This window comes from Gobius niger (assembly GCF_951799975.1).
Source record: "Gobius niger genome assembly, chromosome: 12".
Classification (NCBI taxonomy): Eukaryota; Metazoa; Chordata; class Actinopteri; order Gobiiformes; family Gobiidae; genus Gobius; species Gobius niger.
The window spans coordinates 20,568,647-20,590,142 of NC_136863.1; the positions used below are offsets into that span (position 1 = coordinate 20,568,647).

The window sequence follows — 21,496 nt, forward strand, 5'->3', positions numbered from 1 at the left end:
GTAAATTAAAGGGACCAGGTCGAAACAAGATCTAAAGTGAACTAAATCAGGCCAGTGCAGAGTTTGAAAGTTCATATCAAAGCCACAACAAAGCATAAACATATATGTTTATTCAAGAAAAGACCAACTCCGGAACATGACTGAATTCAACACTAGAAGCTGATCAAAAAAAAAAAAAAATACTCAAGATCAACATCTTACCCACCGCCTTTACCGGGCGCATTTTCTCCAGTTCAGCTTTACCCAATTCCAAAACCTTCTTGACTGGATCTTAAAGCCTATAGCCCTGAGTAACAACTCATTTGAAAGCTAAGACCTACAAAACTGATCACATGGTGGTCACATTTTTTTGAGTTTTTTGTCGTGTTTTAATCTCTCCTTATCTTGTTTTCATGTTGTTGTTTTTTGTCTTGTTTCCTTGTGAGTTTTTGTTTCTTGTCACTTTTTTGTTATATTTTCATCCTCGTTTTCATTGCTATTTTAACGCTCTTTTCAAGAAGCTTTAAGATTTGGGTTAAGCCAAACTGGAGAAAATGTGCTCGGCTCAGGCAGGGTTTGAGAGGTTAAAGACTAGCAATTTGAAATACTTGGTTTTGGTTCTATATTTATGTGAGGAGCACATGTGCGTTTGCCCTGGATGAGTCATACTGGGAGAGAAGAACAATTGGTGCCCTCTTGTCTTATAAAAAGAAGAAACAGAGGAAACATTTCAGTAAAGCTGTATAACATTGTCACCAATTACCATCTGGCTCCATGTGTCTCTGCAGCAATATCGAATATAAACTCGGCACAGTGAACAGTCCGACTGTGTAACCTTGTAGAATATGGATATGTAACATAACCAATACAGCTGCTGTCGATACAAACAAAATAAGATTAACACAAAGGTGGTAGATGAATACTGTGCCTGTTCATTCTAAGGAGAAGCCATGATCTGGAGTGAGTTCAGGTCAGTCAGTTCTATTGTAATAACACGGTGTGCATAAACATATTAATCGTATCCTTTTGTATTGCACTGGTTTACAATTTAGTCTAAAAGAGTGTAATAAAAGAGCAAGAATAAATAGTCTGTGTTCTTGTTGCTAATTAACAAACAGCAATTAAATAGCAATTGTTTTCTTTCATATACATAAAACAAGTCACACCTGGCCTATACAGAAACAGGCTGCATGCATAGAAATTATGATTCAACTAAAATACTCAGGTGAAAAGCAATCACTCCAACTCCTCACTATTAACTCTAACCTACTGCTTTAGTGCTGCTAGTGATACTACATAACTGCTTAATGTGTTTATTATTTATGTGTGCAATGAATGAAAGCCAGCAAAAACATATCAGCATCTTTGAGGATCATTTCAGTCAATTGTTAATTGATGCAAAGTTTGCCTTTTACAAACTCTATATGCTCTTACTGCCATCTGCTGGAGACATAACATTATTACACAACCATTTCCCTGATTGATGAACATTGTGTGAACCACATTGAAATAAAACCTCACCAAAACAAATGAGAAACACACGGCACAGAAGATGGGCACGCCGCAGTGGTCATTCTAACATGCTCCAGTCGGATCAGATGTGGGGTTTGATTTGGCAGAGGAGCAGGAAGTCTATTAGTCACAACAGTGACCGAACCGGGCCGAGCCATCACCGCCAACCGCCCTGTGGTCCGGCACCGCTCACAGTCACCCAGAGATCAGAATCATGCAATAAACCGCTATGTGAAAATATTGTATAAATTCACAATGTTTGGTGCAGTGTTAGAGTTTTCAAATAGGCACATTTATACTTGGTTAATGGCTACACAACCTTAAAGACTATGGATATGGGTATCAGATTATTGCTTTTAAATGATTTTATGGTTACTGAAGGTTTAAAATGCAGGCACAGAGGTCTATTAGTAAATTTTATCTTTTGCCACTTTCAGGTCCGGATACAGTGCATTATAGATAGCTAGGGCCTTAGACACTATGCAAGTCAGGGCACACATATCACGTCTAAATTACAGGATGCCATAATAAATATTTTAATCATTCATCTCAAACCCATAAGGGTGTTTATTAGAAGCATCCATCACTGCTTCGCTCAAACAGCAACAATTACATTAAGTCATTATTAGATTATCAGAATCAAGTCGTTTCACCTCTCATTTCAACCCACACAAGACTCATGATGGAAGGAGAGAAAGGCTGGCTGGCAATATACAGAACATACTGAATTTACATATAAAATAATGCAATGCAAAGTCTCTTTATAATTTCAACAGACAGACAGGGGCTGTATTAGATAAAGTTCATTATGTGTTCAACTACAGTATAAAATGTGTCAAGATCATCGAACATCTACTTAAAGCAGTGCTAAGTAACTCATGCCCCTATAAGCGCCACTGCAAGTGTCGTAGCATGTTGTGTTTTTTTACCCATTAATCATCCATGAGAGTACATTCTACACTGACAGAAAAGACAAAGGGAGAGATATATTGTACTTCCAACTACACAATGGACATACTTTTTTTTCACTCAAACTTCCCTGTAAATACAGTTTAAGTGGCGCTAGCCCGCAGTTAGCTTTGCCCTATAGCCTGTTAGCTTCTTCTTCGTGATTTCATAAGTGTGTATTGCGCCTCCGACCCGGTGGCACCAAGGGGAGATGAAAGACCCCAATCATCCCATTAACACTTGTATTACCCCCAGAGGGACTAAGAAAAGGAATTATTAAGGAAACAAGGTAACAAGTAACTTAGTACTGCTTGAACAAACTGTCTTGCCAAAAAAATATTGAATATTAGTGTATTTTAGGCAGTTTAAAAAACTTAAAGCTTTGTTTTTGCAGCACCATGATCAAAATATCAAAACATGTTTCCTCAAATTGAATGTATTGTTATCATGACCATATGGTGAACATTGCCACCATAGAAGTCTTTCCAAACACATTGTGCCTCCTGGTCTGTGCAGGTACGTGAGAGCACAAAGCCAGCTGTCTGCCAAGCTGACTCCAGGCTTTTACAGTAATTCCCCTCAAACAGCTGTGCCTTTAGCCACATGTTTATCAAATCTACAGGGAAAGGTCAGCGGGTGCAGGAGAGTTGAAAAGGCACCGGGTCCCAGCCATTGTAAAGATGGGAATAGAGGGGGCGACCAAGTTCAGATCTGACCGCAATGATTCAGATGGTGAACCAACCTTAAAACAAAGACATTTCTCAAAATATGAAAAAAGAACAATCTGCTGTATTGACGCAAACACACAGGAATATCAAACTCAGCCAACTACCACCAGAGCAGCACGTCACTATGGTAAAATTTAGTACCACAATGTTTTAAGGAACTGTGGTGTATATTTTCCTCGACTAACAACCAGGCTTGGACATTTTTCATTGCTTTTATTTATACTTGTGATTATCCTGAGAGATGCACTAGGATGGGAGAGAACATTGTTTTAAAAAAGGGGCGTCATAATTCTACCATGACATGAAATAAGTGTGAATAATGGTAAAGTTGATTAATCTTGACAGCCCTATTTGTCTCCATGATTTTGTATTAACATGTACTGTATATTGACTACACTGTTCTGTCGCAAAAAGTAACTTTTCAGCAGATCTCTAATTCAGTATTTCATTTGAGCCACGTCAAGTACTTTTGCCCATTATCAGTATTTTTCTTGGCTCCCATTGTGGACATTATTCATCAGTTTGTGTGAGTGTTTATCTAATGGTTTTCTGCAGTACTTTCATTAACCTTCCTCACAGCTTGAGCAGATGTTGATGTTATCCAGCAGGGTCCAGCCTGTAGCTCTCAGGTGAACCCCAGGAAGTGTTCAGTCAGTGGACACAGTGATTTATCATCGGTCTAACCCGGAGGCCATCGCTCACATCATCCACACCCAATGACCTCACTGTACTTGATGCCGGATTTCTTGCCTGTGAACTCAAAACCAAGGTCTCGGGTTCAACTTTCAAACTGCACACATCTGTAAATGAGCCTGCAGCCACGGAAGCTACGTCTAGGAAATGATGGACTTTCCAGGTTAGATTCTGAATCTGAAGGTCTTAGAAACAGGCCCACACAGGCAAACAGGCACATTTAAAATGGAGAGATTTGAATTGTCAGAGGCGAGCATCCCTTTCCAATTTGACAGCACAATTTAGTGACACAATAGCAGTAATTTATGATAAAAACTGAACGTGTACATGCTTTAGGTTGTTGGTGAACCCGCCCAGTCTCAGGGAGAACAGACAAATTCCACACAGAACAAGCCACATGCTTTTGGAATCAACCTGGGACCTTGTTCCTGTGATGCAAGATTGCAAACCACTCATCCACCATGCCTATTGGTTTATCCATCACCTAAAAATAGGAGATCTGTCCCCTACCCACTTTCTTGGGTATAACCAAGCTTTTACCCCTACATCTGTATACTAGCAGCACTAATACTACACTTTTTCAAAGCTTCCCTTTAGAAGATTGGAATATGAAAGGAATATGGAAATAAAACACATTTCAGAGCATGTTTGTAGAGGTCTGAAATTAAAGAAGAACTAAGTAACTTGTTTACCTTAATAAATCCTTTTTCATCATCCCTCTGGAGGTTATGGGATAAAATGGGGGGTCTTTCATCTCCCCCTGGTGTCTCTGGCCAGAAAACCACGCTTGCAACTTTCCCTGCACCGGGTCGGGGGCGCAATACACACTTATGGGATCACAAAGAAGAAGCTAACAGGCTAACGGCAAAGCTAACTGTGGGCTAGCGCCACTTTAGCAGTTTTACAGCCAAGTTTGAGTGAAAAAAAAATTCTGTTTGAGTATTTGAGTTGTGGCACACAATTTTCCATTCCCTGTCTCCCTTTGACTTTTCTGTCAGCGTAGTATTTACTCTCATGGACAATTAATGAGCAAAAAGCGCAACATGCTACAACACTTGCAGTGGCGCTTATGGCCTCTAGTGACATGAGTTACTTAGTTCTGCTTTAAGTGTTATTATTATATTGATGTCCAGGCCCTAGCAAACAGAGAAATGTCCTGAATACTAAACACCACTTACTAGAACAGTTAATATACACTGCTTGTTTAATGCAATTGGGTGGCACACTTATGCCAAACAACACAACCCACTTTTCAAATTAGCACGAGAAGTACAAATATCTAAATAGCTCATCTAAATTCAGGGCAGCACCTGTGCCTCATTTCCTTTTCCAGCCTCCAGTCCACACTCAAACTTAAATCCTTCAGTGTGCCGGGACAAATTCACTCACTTTTTCCCATTCGCGAACCCGGTGGTCCTTCACACCTTCTGCCTAAAGCAACAGCAAAGGTAAACAAGTGAGCTCAAACAAGCGCAAAATATCACGCCAACACGGTTGCACAAATAAGCAGAGGTAGGTGGAGAGAGAAACATTTAGAATGCCACTAAAAACACAAATTCAAATCGTATTTGATTTAGGTTGACGCAAGCAGAGGTTAGTGTGAGCAGCAGAACACAGGGGAAAGAGGAAATGGTGGGCAGGGCTGTCCCTCCTGTGGCACAGTAGTTGTGTAAATTCTCGCAGAGTAATGTTTATGTGAAGTAAAACGCCTCCTGAGACTCTGATTATGCGGGGAAATACAGAAGCATGTTGTTCATTTAGATTGTTTATTTGTGCTTTTTAAATGCGTTTTTATTTTGCACTTTTTGTCTAATATGTTATTATGATTTATTAGGGTTTTTCAAGTGTCATAACGATGAGTCACAGTACCCACAATGTGGTGTGACACGAAGAAAATATAGTCAATTTGGAAACTTATATTTTTATAAGTCCACTGTGAGGCCAGTCAGTGGAAAAGCACAAAGTGATGACACGGAGCAATTTTCTCCAAATACAAACGGTTTTATTTCCAACAAAAGTCCACCAGCCCACTGCCCAGCCGCCGTAACCGCGAGACATCTGCTTTGTTTGCAGCAACACCAACCAACTTAAATTAGTTTTATTTTTCCATCCGCCCTCAATGGACACAATATACTCTTGAGTCGACTTTGGAAAAATCAAATCAGCCAACACAAAAAGCAGAAGTCATAAATCTTTGGAGCAATCTCGCCTTGTCATCCTTTGTTATGGAAGCAAACAAACTGGTTGCGCTTTCGGGAGCCACCTGTCATGGAAGATTGGATTTTGATGGCGCTGATATCTGAGCTGTACACCCACCGCTTTCTTTTCTTCTTTTTTTTTTTTTAAAGCTCAAATGGAGTCACATCAACTAAACAAAAATGAGGAGATACTTGAGTGTGGCTGTCAGATGAGTGGACAGGGCGTAGTGCAGAAGGGCGTAGTGCAATATGCCAGTTCGAGAATATTTGGAAGCATTTTATTATTGAACTTTTGCTGAATCTTAGATCTGTAGCTGAATGATATTGGCTCGCTGCGAGGGAAAGAGAAGCCAAAAAACAAACTCTTGTTGACTCTTGAATCTGCAATTAAGTGATCTTGGCCACAGGCTTGAAGCTGCGTGGGCATCCATCTGGTTTTATAGACTTAACACTTGAGCAAATTACTCGAGCAAATGGACACATTGGTGACTAATATTACATTGTCTTCCTTTAATACATTTCCAACCCACCAAAACGATTCGACTCACTGAGAGTACTCAGTCCCATGTGGTTGCATTCTTCTGTATCTGCATGACGTCCAAACCACAGCGGCTTGAAGTTTTAACAAGCTAAAACAAGGACAAATCAGTGCTTTCACTGTGTTATATTGACCGTGACAAAAAAAAATAGGTCATGTTTCATGGCGTATCACTGGAGACAACAATGCTACACATGGAGTTACTATTTTGGGCAGCTTCAGTGCGGAGGCTGAGGTTTGGTTTTGGCACAGAATTACCTGAGTCGAGCAAGAGTGGAGTAGATCAGGGGTCACACTCTCAGAGGCATTTTAGATCCGAACCAAAAAAGGCAGGATGTTAACTCACTGTCTTGTTTGGGTGAAAGCTACAACATATATTTAGTATATAAAGGCGATATATTAATAAATAGTACAGTATTGTCAGCAAGTGAGGAACTTATACTCAAATGTACGTATATAAAAGTAAAGTAAAAATGTACTTAAAGGGACTAGATGCAAGTTAGTCATCTTTATACTCACTACTGCCACCCCAGGTCATACGCGTAACTGCAGGTTCTATATTAAGCTCGTGCATGACGGCACTTCAGGCCCGAATCAACACCTTTTTGAGTGAAAGTGCAGGATTTTAGAGGCAGTTGTGGCGAAAAGTTCTAAGCTCATTCTACACATTAGGACAATGCTGGAACATGTACAGTCCTTTTAAATAAAATTGTGAAATAAAGTGAGCAAATGAAGCCACACAATGGAGTAAAGTCAATCCGATGTCTAAATTATCACAAGTTGCCGAATAAAAGGCACGGTGGCGCAGAGCTCGTGCCTTTCAGCAAGAAGGTCCCGGGTCCCTACCACTAAAACATGTACAATAGGCCTGTATGAATGATGTGTGTGTATGTGTGTGTGAATGTAGGTGGTCAGAGGAACCATTGGCACAGATGTGTGACAGCCCTTCTGTCAGTCTCCCCCAGGGGTAACAGAAGTGACATGCGTAGCTTACCACCACCGAGGATGGAGTGAAAGTAAAATTGGTTAATGTAAAGCTCTTTGTGACTATGTCTGTGAAAAGCGCAATACAAATAAAGTCCTTCCTCTATCAAACATTCACGAAAAAATACCAAATATAGGATTAGCCAACTTTAGTCAAACTAAACTAGCTCCATTTATGAGGCAAAACACAGAGAGAAAACCATTACAGACACATTAGAGAAACGAGATGAAAATGGATGTTGTGTCGCTGCCCAGTGCGGGCAAAGCACCCAGCTCACTTTTCCACATTAATCAAAAGAACGGCTGCAGCACTCACAGCACGCTGCAGCCAATTAGAGGCATGCTTTATAAGACCATTACCGCTATTACACTGAGCCAGCTTCACCACACGCACAACTCGCAAGGCAACCCAGGTTAACAAAACAAGTTATTACTAAAAATAGCAGAAGTTTCTTGATCATGAGTCTCTGGACGTTTAGTGCACTAATAACATACCAATAAATGATGAGGAGCAATAGACTTCACATTTTGATCGCAATCAGCAGAATAGATAAGGTTTATATAGTAACGCCATCTTCTTGAGTCATATACATTACAATACAATAATAAATCATCCATCGAAACAAAAGTAGAATGTTTATAAAAAGATAAACGCTACGAGGACCTACCTGGATGCACATGTGGACTGCATCTGCTGTGTGTAAGGTGAACTTAAAAAGACTTTGACACTACTTGGAAAATATATATCCCACTTATTTACACTGATCAACATTAACATTATGACCACATGATCTTCAGTAATCTCCTATAGCCCATCACACCTTTAGACAGACACTGATCAAGCTGCAGACACGACCAGCAGTGGCTATGACCCAGTCGACCTTTTTCCACCCATAACGGTGCCATGATTGAGAGATAATAAGAGTGATGGACTTTATCTGTCAGTGGTCATAATGTTATGACCACTGATGTGTGATCATTGGCAGCTACATAACACCTTAAATCAATAAGACACTGTTACACATAGCCTGGACATTTACAGACCAAAGATAAGCTACCAACGGTGTCTCATATGAGGCGGTATATGGCCTGGGCTTAGATGGATGCGGAAAATCCAAGAGTCAACATTTACTTGGAAGGACTGAGAGTCATGGGGAGCTGAAGCAGCAGGTAGAGAACAGGATTCTAACAGAAATCCTCATATCAGTAACTCAAGGAAGTGGCTTATCAGGGAGGGACTTATGTAGTATTACTGAAGCCTTTTTGGAAGAGGGAGAAAAGAGGGAGAAGCCAAACTAGGACGGATAAGTCTTCCACAATAACCCATTGGACACGGGCTGAGGAAAGTTTTTACTTACCTGTGTCTCTTTTCGTATGCATGATGCCTGTGGTTGGTTTTGCACATTGGCTGCCCTGGATGAACCCTAAGATACAACACATCAAGTAAATATTTCATGGCATTATGCGTTTGGGTATACAATATGTTGAGCTTAAGCAATGCACACAAGAGGGTTAGTAATGTGGAATAGAAATAACAGTTGTGCACGTTTCATTCTGCCAAAAATAATTCATCTTCATCTATTCATTTGGCTACTAATATAAAGTGCTGCTGACTATTCATTATACGCTACCACTATAGAACTTGAACAAATATATGAAATAATAATAATAATAATAATAATAATAATAATAATAATAATAATAATAATAATAATAATAATAATAATAATAATAATATCTTCTTTTTATTTTATTGTTGTTACCTGATTTAACAGAACCTGCTGCATGATGGTATTGACGTGCAGGATGTACTGGTGCAGTCTCCTCTGATACTTTATCGCGGCTAGTTTGGCCTCACACTGGGCTGTTGTCGTCTGGGCCAACAGCCACTGCTCCCGGCGGTCCCACCTGAGCCTGGCTATCCGCGCCTCGTGCTCCAGCGCTGCGCTCCGGTCCTGCAGCTCGTCGGCCTGAGCGCGCAGAGCGTCCACACAGCAGTGCTCATCTGTGTCCTCAGCAGACCGCGGCAGACCGCATCCTTCACGGCACAAAGGTTCATCATGATGTTCAGCGCCAGTGTGAGGATCCATAGTTTCTAAGGGCGAAGCAGTTCAACCTGGTTTAACCAGCGTGAACGGGCATGCTTTGGGAAGTACAGCCAGTTTACGACCAAGTGGACAAGTCCAGGCAGAGAGTGAGTGAAAAGTTTGACCGGTGTGAGCATGTGACATTAGAGGACCGCGCCCCCTCTGGGGATGAGAGGAATAGATTAGGAATAGATACTATTTAAATAACACGCTTTAAATGTTATGCCTGTTTATTATTGTTATTTATGTTCAAATATTGATTGAACTATTGAAGTTATTAACTACATTTGACGTACGTTTCTATTGTTTATACACTGTTTTATGCTGCTGTTCTTAGCCTCACTGTTTTGTAACTCAGAAGCTCTCCAGCAGAGGGCGCCAGAGGACCCGACATATATTAATCGACTAACAATTATTAGATCTGTCTTCAACAAACTTTGTTCTCACATTTCCCATTTGAAATGGTAATACAACAGACATTAAAATTATGTCAAAGGAAAATCGTGCAAGCACTGAAGAGACCATGTTCTGTTTGTGTGGAGCATCTCCAGACTGTAACCTAACTCCTGCTCAGAGCCTCTCTCTTCTCGGGCGTCCTGAGCCCAAGTCTGCCCCAATCCTGACACACATGACATATTACAGGCCCCTTGTAGACTCACGTTTCACCTTTCCTTCAGATCAGCCCTGCTCCTCAAAACTGAACTCTTACAGAGCTTTAAAGTGTGTTTTGTGTTGTCTGTGCTGCAGCAGAACAGGTGTAGATTTTCAAAGACAATGGAACAATCTGTCCTGGTCAGCACACCTGTCTGCAACCAAAAAATAAAAAAAGGATAAAAGCATTTATTTGAATAGGCGTGCTTGCCTCTTAATTCAGAAATATCAATGTCTGTATCAAATTAAGGGGGTTGAAATATCCAGTGTTTTAATCTGTGCCACTCAGCCTAATCTGTGAAAACAGAGGACAGTGGTCTGTTTTTCATCTTCTGGAAACTTAATATAAGGACAGAAGAAGAACAGCTGTTTCTGTTTGAAATACTAGACTCTTAAAAACTTCCCCTATCTGTAATGAGAGACAGGCTGAAACACCATCCAAAATCTCAGGATTTAAAGACGTGTTTCAAATTCTTTGATAGAAACGTAAATCTTATTGTAAATCAGTTTTAAGAAAGTGTTCTATAAGAATATCCAAATGTGTCATTCATAACACAAAACACATATAATGAGTGAACATTATGTGCGGTTCGCGCTCGTGCTTCACAGCTGGAAGGTCCCGGGTTCGATTCCCACCTGGAAGGGGCCTTTCTCTGTGGAGTTTGCATCCTCGTGTCTGCATAGGTTTCCTCTGGGTACTCTGGTTTCCCCTACCACTAAAAACATGTACAATAGGTCAGGGTGAATGAGAGTGTGTTTGAGTGTTTGCATAAGACCCATGTATGTTTATTAACATGAACTGTCCCGACCAAATAAAGAAATACAATAGCAGATATAGACTGGTATATAATATTGTTTTTCAGAATAAATGTCTATAAATTATTGAACTTTTGAAAAAGACAATGCTTTTCTGTTAAATTCAGACGTGCACACACAATAAAGAGAAGCCCTCTGATAGTTAACTACACCTTTATTGTACCTTTTCCAGTCTTATCCATCATTGTGTACAAGTTCTTTAAAGTCTTTGCCTCCAATCGCAGACTAATGTGAGAATCTGACTGAACATTTCTCAACTCCAATGTCTGGCTTTCTTTTCATATTGACGATGACAGTCTCCATGTCCCATTGATGCTAATGCACAGAAGGTTCAAGTCTATAGTGTCTCTGCTGTAAAGGGATGTCACTCCACACGAATGGATATTGGTCCTCTGGCGGCTGCTAAAACAATGACTGTTGGAGAGTAATGGACCGTCTTATGCAGTGTCATGCATGTTACAAATTCAGAACCACTGCTTTGTCAAGGCGTTCATGCATTTGGCAACTGATTTCAAAATGACTCGTTGCATGAAGGAAAACTGGGGGGAAAGCACTTTGCGGTGGTTGCTGTTGCTGATGCCATTTCTATGGAGAGACACATGATCAGCATCAATCAAATGTACAAAAAAATGAATTCATATCGCAGCATTGTTTTCCTCGACTGAGGAAAATTACATGTCCAACCATGAATTGGTCGTGACAAAGAAATATAATATCTATTATGGTAAACAGCTTATAAACTGAATAAATCTGGATATCATTAGAAAAAAGAATGTAAAATTGTAATTTGAGCAGTTACAGCAAACACAAGTGGCTTTGCTCACAGAAGCTCATGTAAAATGAAATATACAAGACTGCTGTTAAAGGAGCTAGGCAAGTTGTCTCATTATTACAAAAAATATAAAGTTGCCATCGAATAAGCGGAAATTGCACAATAATTTTTGGGGCGTGAGCATCGCGATGGTATCTCCTACACTCTCACAGAGAAAAGCAGAAATGATATGATATGAACATATTAACATGGAGAAAATGGCAACATTCATGAGGAGCACCAATCGGTACCACTGAGGTCAGCATCATACAGTCAAGGCAAATGCATATGGATTTAGTTTAGTCTGGTTATTATTGAAGGAGATTCAGGAAAGTCTGCAAAACATTTAAATAAGACCATTGTTGACTACACAGTTTTGCAAAAAAAAAGAAAAAAATATGGGCCAACTGCCAAATAACAAGCACCAGGCCAGAATCTTCACAAATTTGCAGTGGTGCTTTATGTTCCCCAAAGCTACACATATTTTATAGACCAGCATATTTGATACATCAACTAGTAAACTTATAATATTGCAAAACCAAAAGAGCACCTCAAAACCATGCACTGAATTCCCGAAAGGTTCAGACTGGTTGGTTGCATTATTTGCTTTGACCGTACGGCTGTAACCCAGGTGCCTCAATATTGAAGTGAAGTGAAAATGCCACAGAAAGAAACACATATAAATTTACAAAGTTGTGCACTTATCCTTCACAACTCCTTGATTCGCTCATACAGTGGAACGCAGAGAAAGCATGTCTTCAAAAACACACACACACACAAAAAAAACCTTCTTTCAGGATCCCCTCGAGAACAAGTCCATGTGAAAGATAAGTGCATCCATTGATATAAGGCATATTTAAAGTTGACACTCCTTCCTCCACGTATTAAATAATGGTGTGTTTGTTCCATATTTGTGTCTCTTCCTCTCTCACAGGGGGCTGGAGAGTTGGTATGTGTGACGTCCTGTTTACAAGGTGGAACGGGCAGATTGTGTGCCGGTTCCCAAAGTCCCTTCGTAGGCATCATCTATAAAGAGTGTCCTTCACGGGGAAGTGAGTCCAGAGATGGTGCTACATTCAGAGATTCAGGCAGAGCAGAGCCACCAGGAGCAGGAGGGAAGAGTGGAGGGACCCGAGAGCCGCGGCGCCTCCACCTGAAGACACAGAGCAGAGGAGATTACGGTCAAAGGACAAGGCTGTATGGCTGCTTCACCTGGATGAATTCACTGTGATTTGGTCCGGAGAAAACATAGTGCCTTTCCGTTTACCTTTTGAGAAACACAGCGACACAAGCATGTTGGAATTGACTAAAATAAAAATGTATCAATCAACCCATCAAGTAGTTGAACCACTGTCAAACAACATTTTAAAGAATAATTTGTGCCTAAATTCCAGTGTGTTTGGTGCAAAAGCCAAGAGAGTACCAGTATGACGAAACAATCCCCAGCTCTATTGATATCCCTAAAAGAGCCATTAACTACATTCTGCATCAACTTTGGCTACTTCAGATCATACTTTCAAGTACTTTGAGTCACAAAAACATGAACTGAAATATTGCTTTTACATAAACAATCAGCAATTCATCAAGTATAAGTAAACATGTTCAAATAATTCACTGGGTCCTTTTTACTTTATGTTTTAGGTAAATTCTTTAAAGTAAGTGAGCCTCATGGCATGTCTTCAGCATCTGGGTAATGGGTTTCAAATCCAACAGAAAATGTCCCATATCACTCTCACGATCCAGTTTCTATCAGTAACAGTCTGTGCTTACATAAATCATACTAAAAATCCATTAGAAAGATGTAGAGGCATGATACTCTGGATGTCATCCAAAATACCACCCATTTGTCAGTGTCCTGCCTTGAGTCCCTCCTGGTCTAAACCCTGTGAAATTAAGCTGTCAGGTGGGTCTGCACTGGCTGATAAGACCAAACCACATCTACTCCACATATACAGGGTTTCCTCTCCTCATCAAGATCAATTACAGGGGCTTAAGGCTCCCCCCAGCTGGCCGGTCTGACTGTCACTCTATCAGCAGACTGAGGATCCAGTCAGTAGGCTATCAAAGCTGAAGTCACGCATGGTAAAGGCTCTCGTCTCCGAGAGAGACTATGAAACCTCAAGTGACAGGCCAGGCCAGATGGTAATCACAGGCAAATGACAAATGATAACCCAATGCCAAAGCTGGCCACGGAGAACAAAGTGTTAAAGAGACATCATGATGTGCATTCATCTGCATCTTCTCTTTGCTTTGTTAAGCTTGGTTGCAAGTTCATGTCATATATACTGGAAGTATGTGTGTGTGAATTTTGTGCATTACATGCATTTGAAAATATCATTAGGGTTAGAAATGATATAGAGCATTTCTTAGTTTAGTTTATTTGAGCAGTTGAAGTTCTGCTCAAAAGGAGTGGGCCGAAGCAAAAGCTCATAAACGCCCACCCCGAAATCATTACAATAAAAATGTATATTACAACAATAGTACAAAAGAACATTACTGCAAGTACAAAATACGAGAGCCTTGGAACACAGCATGCACACGTATACACAAAGTACCCGTTTGTGATTTAACTTTACATATTATCAGTGATACATTTAGCAACATCATTTCTAAATCTTAAATCTTTTGCTGGTATTAGAGAAAAAAAACAGCTTACTTTAAGGAGTGACTTCATTTAATCACATAAAATGACAAATACCATATCACACTTGACCTCAGCAATTACTTATTCTTGTGTTGCACTTTACAAGCTTCGGATATACCCTCCACTGTGGTAAGGTACAGTCGCCCTGAGGTCGTCTGACAGAAGCAAGGATGACAATTTCAGCAATCAGTCCCTCCGACCACTAACTTGAACATAATCTCAATCTGAGAATGATTTATCTCTAACATCAAAAATGTCTCCCTCTGGCCACAATCCTAATCCTAATCTTGTTCAATTGAAAAGCCCAGCATCAGAGAAACGTCTCACTTCTTCTGCTTTTTGAAAAAACTTACTTTGGATTTCGATCTGTCCCACTGGTCCCTCGCCTCCTTCGGTGTGCGCTCGGACCTCCACCACATACTTCCCGTCGGAGCTGAGCGGCAGGTCTATGAAGAGCGTTTTAGTGGTGTACAGTTTTCCTGAGGAGTGGCCCTGCTTCCGATATAGCACCTACAAATACAAAAAACACCGTTAGTTATTGGGAATGTTTGATCATTTTGCTGAGGTTTCAACATGTACTTACTCTGTATTCATCTACTGGAGCTTCATTCTCCTGAGGCTTGACACAATCCCAGGAAATACTTACAGTCTGCCTGTTGTACTTCCTTGCGACTCGAGGGACTTGTTTGGGAGCTGGTGATAAGAACAGTGTAAGACAGAACATTAAAAAAAAACAAAATAATGATGTGTATTTCCTCACGTGATCGTTTGGTGTGGATCTGCAGTGGGTCGCTGGGTGGGCCGTATCCTGCCGAGTTGTATGCTCTGATTTCTATGTAGTAATGTGAATCTGGTTTCAGCCCGTCCAGCCGGGTGTGGTTCTCTTTATAGGACACCACCACGTTATGGTCTCGCTCATCTGGATCACGCTGCGGTCGCCAGAACCTCACCTGCGACAGGACATAGTTCAGTTTAGATGTTTTGAGATGGCATTACATAAAATAAAGCATCTTTTGGAGTTGAGTGCCTTTGGTGAGGCGGAAAAAAAGTCAAGAATTCAAATGAAATACACACCTGGTATCCGTCTATAGTGCTCTGGTTAAGGGGTAACCACCAGAAAATGGCTGTTGAGGCGGATAATGCTTTGCCACTGACTATCTGGGGAGCTTTAGACGGCGCTGCAGGAAAAAAAAAAAAACAAGTAAAAGAGAAAAGAGATTTACATTTACAGACACTTTTACATGTATTTACTCTCTCTTTGGTGGAACTGAATATTGAAGACTATTTGTCTACACCCATTCAAGTCATAAAAATGAACACAAAAGATAAGTAACACAATCTTAAAAGTGATGTGATCTCACGACTGTCAGTGGCATATTGGCGGATTTTTCATGGAATTAATGAATGCAAAAACTAATAATTATCTCTAAAACTTACATAATTAAACCCAATTGCCTTTGGGCTAGCAGCACTTCTACACACACTGAAAGTTTCCAAAATACACTCGGATTTTTTCATCTGCTAGAATGCTTTTTATATTGCATTAAGTTAAACATGTAAGCCTATAATTAATTAGCAAAATACTAGTACAAAATCTGCATTAGAAACATTATCAAATTTGGCGGCGGGTGGCGGTTTTGTCATGTGACTCACAAAAGCTGATTGCACAACTTTTTTTCTCTTAAATTTGTTTCTCATTGAATTTCTAGTGTAGCCAAATATCTGAAAGGAAGCGCGACTCTTCTCTGCTTCCGAACTGTATACCAGGAAACTAAGACACGATTTCAACACAAAAGCAGACCCTAGCCCGCGGGAGTCAAAGACGATAAAGCCATTGACACTCGGAGGATCTCATCAGGGCGTTACCACGGAGACAGAGTATCAGGGCAAACAACCGCGCCTGGGGTTTGCCTGTGGTTATCTCGACGGTCTGTCAGTGTGAGTTAATAACCAGGCTAAATACTCAACATCCTTGGGCGAATTATCAGCTTCCCGGTTCATGCGACACAGATCATGATAATCCCCGAGACGGAAGAAGCGGGACGAGGAGAGGATGGCTTCACTTTCAAGAGGAGGCATTAAAATTCCACCCTATACACGAGAGCGTCTATAAAACAGGCCTCAGTGCACGGAGAGCCCTGTCGTGATAAGTGGCTGACAATGATATAGTGTTGGCATATGGTAGAATTACTCATTGTGAGAAAACAGGTTGATCTTTGGCTCTATCTAAAGATCCACCCAGCACACTTCCCCTTAGTGGATGTCAACAAAAGAGCTGTGATGAGTGGTGATTATAAGCTATTTAAGGTATTAACACAATGCATTTGGAGGAAGAATTAGTCCAAGGTACCTAATATGAGCACTTAAACGTTAAAGGGATATTTCAGGATTTTTGACATAGGGTCTCATTTCCTAGTTATCCAGAGTGTTGTTGATTTCTGGAGGCTAGTGCTAGGCTAGTGCATCTCTATGGTAACTAGTAGCCTGCATTAAAAAACAGTCTGACCCAAGCACAGTGCACCTGAGGCAAATCCCTTAAAACACCAGACGACCGATATAAATGTGTTGACTGAATAATTTTAGAAAAATAACCGTTTTGCGTTAAAAAGAACTTATATTTGAGCAGCATCAGCTTCCTGGTTGAAGCTACGTAGCGGCGGAGTGATCTGCTAGGTTACCGGATCTATTGTAGTTTGTTTACCTGCGGCCGGCATTACTACACGTGGAATTCACAAAGGAGCTTTCTACAAATCAGATATGGCAACATTTGGAGGACTACCCGATGATTTTGAAGAGGTTTTTAATGCAGGATTCTAGTTACCATAGCCATGCACTAGCCTAGCACTAGCCTAGCACTAGCCTAGCACTAGCCTAGCACTAGCCTAGCACTAGCCTAGCACTAGCCTAGCACTAGCCTAGCACTAGCCTAGCACTAGCCTAGCACCACTAAACTCTTCAAATATAATGATTGCATGAATTAATATATATATATATATATATAGAGAGAGAAATCCACAACGCTCTGGATTACTAGGAAATGAGACCCTATGTCAAAAATCCTGACATATCTCGTTAATAAGGTGAAAATGGTTTATCAAGAGTTGTGGAGGAATAAGCAAAAGCATCTTTTTGTTACAACTAATTAACAATGTTTCTATGCTAGGTTAAGCAGCAGCACTGTGTCTGTTGTATTTGGGGCATCTAAACTTGTGGGAACTCTAATTTAGTTCCAACAGTCATTTCACAAGTTTCACATGTACATCAACCAATCGTTCATGGTCATGGAAGCATCTCTACTTGAATGATGACACTGTGACTCAGAATAGTCTCCGATTACTCACTGTCCTCCGCTGAGTAGATGGAAGCGGTGGTGCTGTAGGGCCCCTCTCCTTTGCTGTTGAACGCTTTGACTTTGACCTGAAACTCGGTCTTCGGAGGGATGCTGGAGTCCTTGTAAACGTAGCGTCTGGCCTGGGGGTCGGCCACCGTCACGTATTTCCAAACCTGCTCGAGCGTGTTCTTCTGTTTGAACGCCAAGATGTAGCCAAAGTTGGGTCCGTAGTAGTACAGGGGCTCTACGGGCTGGGGACGAGAAGGCGGATTCAAATCAATTCCACGTACACGAGTATTTAATCAAACGTAATACACCTGCGCTTTGGTTAAATGAGTTTTCCTCTGGTGGTTTGTTTTCCAGAAAGTGATGTTCTTATTCTACGCACACTTGATTTCTCGCCTCATTGCTTCTTGTTACCTTTGTGATGCCTGTATTAGCCGTGACTTGCCTCTTCCTCCATCCTGCTCAGAAAATGACTCACAGCTCATCCGAGTGAAGGTAATGTGCCTTTGAGAGGGCATTCATCACAGCACACAGCGGGAAGGGGTGGATAATGATCCCAAGGAGTCATTGATTTTTGTGCACAGATAGCTTCCTCAAAATGTAAAATCATCAAAGGCCTGATTCACCTCTACAAGCTACTCCGAACTTAAGGTTTTTATACAAGTCACCAGCACAGCAACACAAACAGTGCCCTTTTTATATGATATTATCTACTATTACAGATTCTGAGCCTTATTTCATACAGCCAATCTGCACTTGCCTTCCATGTGATGATGAGCTCTCCGTTGGTACCGCCACCTCCCGTGACGTTCGAGGGTGCCACCACAGGAACTGCAGGGAGACAGTGAGGGGAGAGTATGATCAAATGCAATCTCGATGCCAAACCCACACAGACGCTGACCTACTACTGCTGGCTCTTCTCCTCCCCAAAAAACAATATCCCTGCCCCGTAGTTAGCCAAATGCAACACCTTTGGGTCTTGGGGGCTCCCTGTCAGTGATGGAAATGGAAAAAGGATTCTTGTTTGCTTTAACTCAAGTCTCACTTGCTAATTATTATCCAGGGTAATGTTATTGTTAGTCTGTGATTTTGATATGCGAATTTTAGTATTAGCTTTCACATAAGTGTGTGTTTTGAGGAAGATTATGTGGTTAGTTTGGCAGTGTTCTGGCTGGGTCATGACGACAGCGGTCAGCAAAATCATAGTTTCTGGTTTTGTGCTTTTCAGGGGAAATACAAAAGTCAAAATGCCTTACATTACTGCACATACAGTAAAACCCAAACCTAAAATGACCTTTAGCGATGGATGGCGAAATGAAACATCCCATATCAACCTGTAACGGACAGTATGTGACCATTACTTCAACACATTTAACAGGCAGTATGTCTATGTAGGCTCCATGAGTGTAAGTGGTGTCCAGACCACCCCGCCCCTGGAATCCAATTGGCCACTTCAGGTGCCATCCCACCCAGTGGAGCTGAAGCAGTATATCTGGGTAGGTAAAAAGTTCATCTCAATTTTACTTATAATGCAGTACAAGGCCCAAATTTTTATTTATTTTATATTATTTTATTTATGTATTGATCCAAATAGCATACTATAGTTGTTGGACACTTTTATTATGATTATCAGTGTTCTGTTTTGTTATGATTATTCATTAAAAAAAAAAAATCAGAACAGTTCTATTAGGGGAAGGAACCTCCACTTCTGAAGTAAATCTACACATTTTCAATGCGATGTTACCCGGCTCCTAGAAGGACCAAAGGGGGGTCGTTTGTAAGCTTGAAATTGTGTCTAACACAAAAGATCGCAAGTATCTTTCACTTTCTGTTCCAAAGGTTTGTCCGAAAATCAGCGATGTTGTAGATGGCGGGAGTATGGGGTTCAAAAATGAAGGTGCAATTCGCCGCCCCCTCCAGCAAATGGCGCCCTTGGCAGCTGGCCGCCTGGGTCATCTATGTCTAGGGCCGGCCCTGATGCAGTATTTGACCAAATAATGATACATATTTGGAAATTCTACCAAATTCGTACAAACTTATTAAAGTGAAAGTATGGAAGTCTAAATGTTTTACAAATGTTATAAAATGTTAAAAATCGACCACCTGGTTTTGCATTTTGAAGTAAAGTAAGTACAATTAAAGCCGCAAGCGGCATCGAACGGCCCTCGCGGGCCGTGCCTCCTTTAGCGCCTCTATGTAACCGTGCCACAACCCTACCAAGGGCGCCAGCGTTGCCACACTGCATTTTAGTGCCCTGATGTGCCATTAATTTTTGTCAGTAAACATCTAAGCTACATTTTTAGCCTCTCCATGTGAACAATGGCTCCAGCCTGCAGAGGGCGCGCTTAAACTTTTTAATTTCACAATTAGCATCAGACGACCCTAACGGGCCGTACTTCCATGACCACTGTCCACAAGCTCCTGACAGAGGGCACTAACGCGCTGTAATGTTGCATAATGTGACATTTATGTCTCAGCCCCATTACAATAACATGGGGGGCCCCGGGCTTCACCATGGCAACACCGTACAAAGTACGATATGCGTCTCATTGGCTTTTTGGATCGGGATGCCATTAACTATTTTTGTGCCGAATTTCATCCATTTCCGACAAACTAATATTTTTCCCATAATGCAATTTTTATTTTGCTCCTGGAGGGGGCGCTGTCGCGCCCAGTGTCACTTTTTCACACGTGCTGTGTCAAGGGGTGAAAGGTCAATAAAATGTATATTTCCGATTTTTAATGGGAGTTTCTTTGTGCGAATGGGAGCGATTTTTAATGTATGATGAATAGCAAAATACTTCGTAAAGATTGCGGATTCGCCGCATACAAACCGTAAAACTTAGCCAAAAAATTTTGATAACTTTTGATGCCCCACATCTCGAGATGAGCTGGAGCGATTTTGAGCTCATTTGGTGAAACGCCCTAGGAGGAGTTCGTTATAATGCGATGTCAGCGAAAACGCTGACTCAGCATTTCCCAGAATTCTTGTCAAAATGGCGGACTTCCGGTTTGTCAGGGGGCGTGGCCACAATAATATTTTTTGTTTGTCGGCACATGACGAATATCTGTACCGAATCTCGTCGCTCTACGACAAAGTTGACGTTGGTCCCGCCTCCATGGACGCAATGTATTTTGATTCACCATGGCAACACCGTACAAAATACGATAAGGGTCTCATTGGCTTTTTGGATCGGGACGCCATCAACTATTTTTGTACCGAATTTCATCCATTTCCGACAAACTAATTTTTTTCCCATAATGCATTTTTTCTTCTGCACCTGGAGGTGGCGCTATCGCGCCCAATGTTACTTTTACACATTTGTTGTGTCCAGGGGTGAAAGGTCAATAAAATGTATATTTCCGATTTTTAATCGGAGTTTGTTTGTGCGAATGGGAGCGATTTTTAGTTTTTGATGAATCGCAAAATACTTCGGAAAGATTGCGGCTTCGCCGCAAACAAACCGTAAAACTTAGCCAAAAAATTTGGATAACTTTTGATGCCCCACATCTCGAGATGAGCTGGAGCGATTTTGAGCTCATTTGGTGAAACGCCCTAGGAGGAGTTCG

At 41.1% G+C, this 21,496-nt stretch overlaps 1 protein-coding gene across 2 annotated transcripts in view; it reads right to left on the reverse strand.

Annotated features, from left to right (window-relative positions):
• Positions 1–11,278: 11,278 nt before the first annotated feature.
• Positions 11,279–21,496, reverse strand: part of LOC306971243 (contactin-1a-like) — a 64,059-nt gene continuing 53,841 nt past the window's right edge. For both annotated transcript variants that reach the window (XM_079567458.1, XM_079567457.1), the window contains 7 exons: positions 18,687–18,757; positions 17,931–18,171; positions 15,664–15,767; positions 15,350–15,539; positions 15,173–15,282; positions 14,943–15,099; positions 11,279–13,098 (listed from right to left, as the gene is read on the reverse strand). In XM_079567458.1, coding sequence (XP_079423584.1) covers positions 13,022–13,098; positions 14,943–15,099; positions 15,173–15,282; positions 15,350–15,539; positions 15,664–15,767; positions 17,931–18,171; positions 18,687–18,757 — 950 coding nt within the window. In that variant the 3' untranslated portion in view covers positions 11,279–13,021. The remainder of the gene's footprint in view (positions 13,099–14,942; positions 15,100–15,172; positions 15,283–15,349; positions 15,540–15,663; positions 15,768–17,930; positions 18,172–18,686; positions 18,758–21,496) is intronic.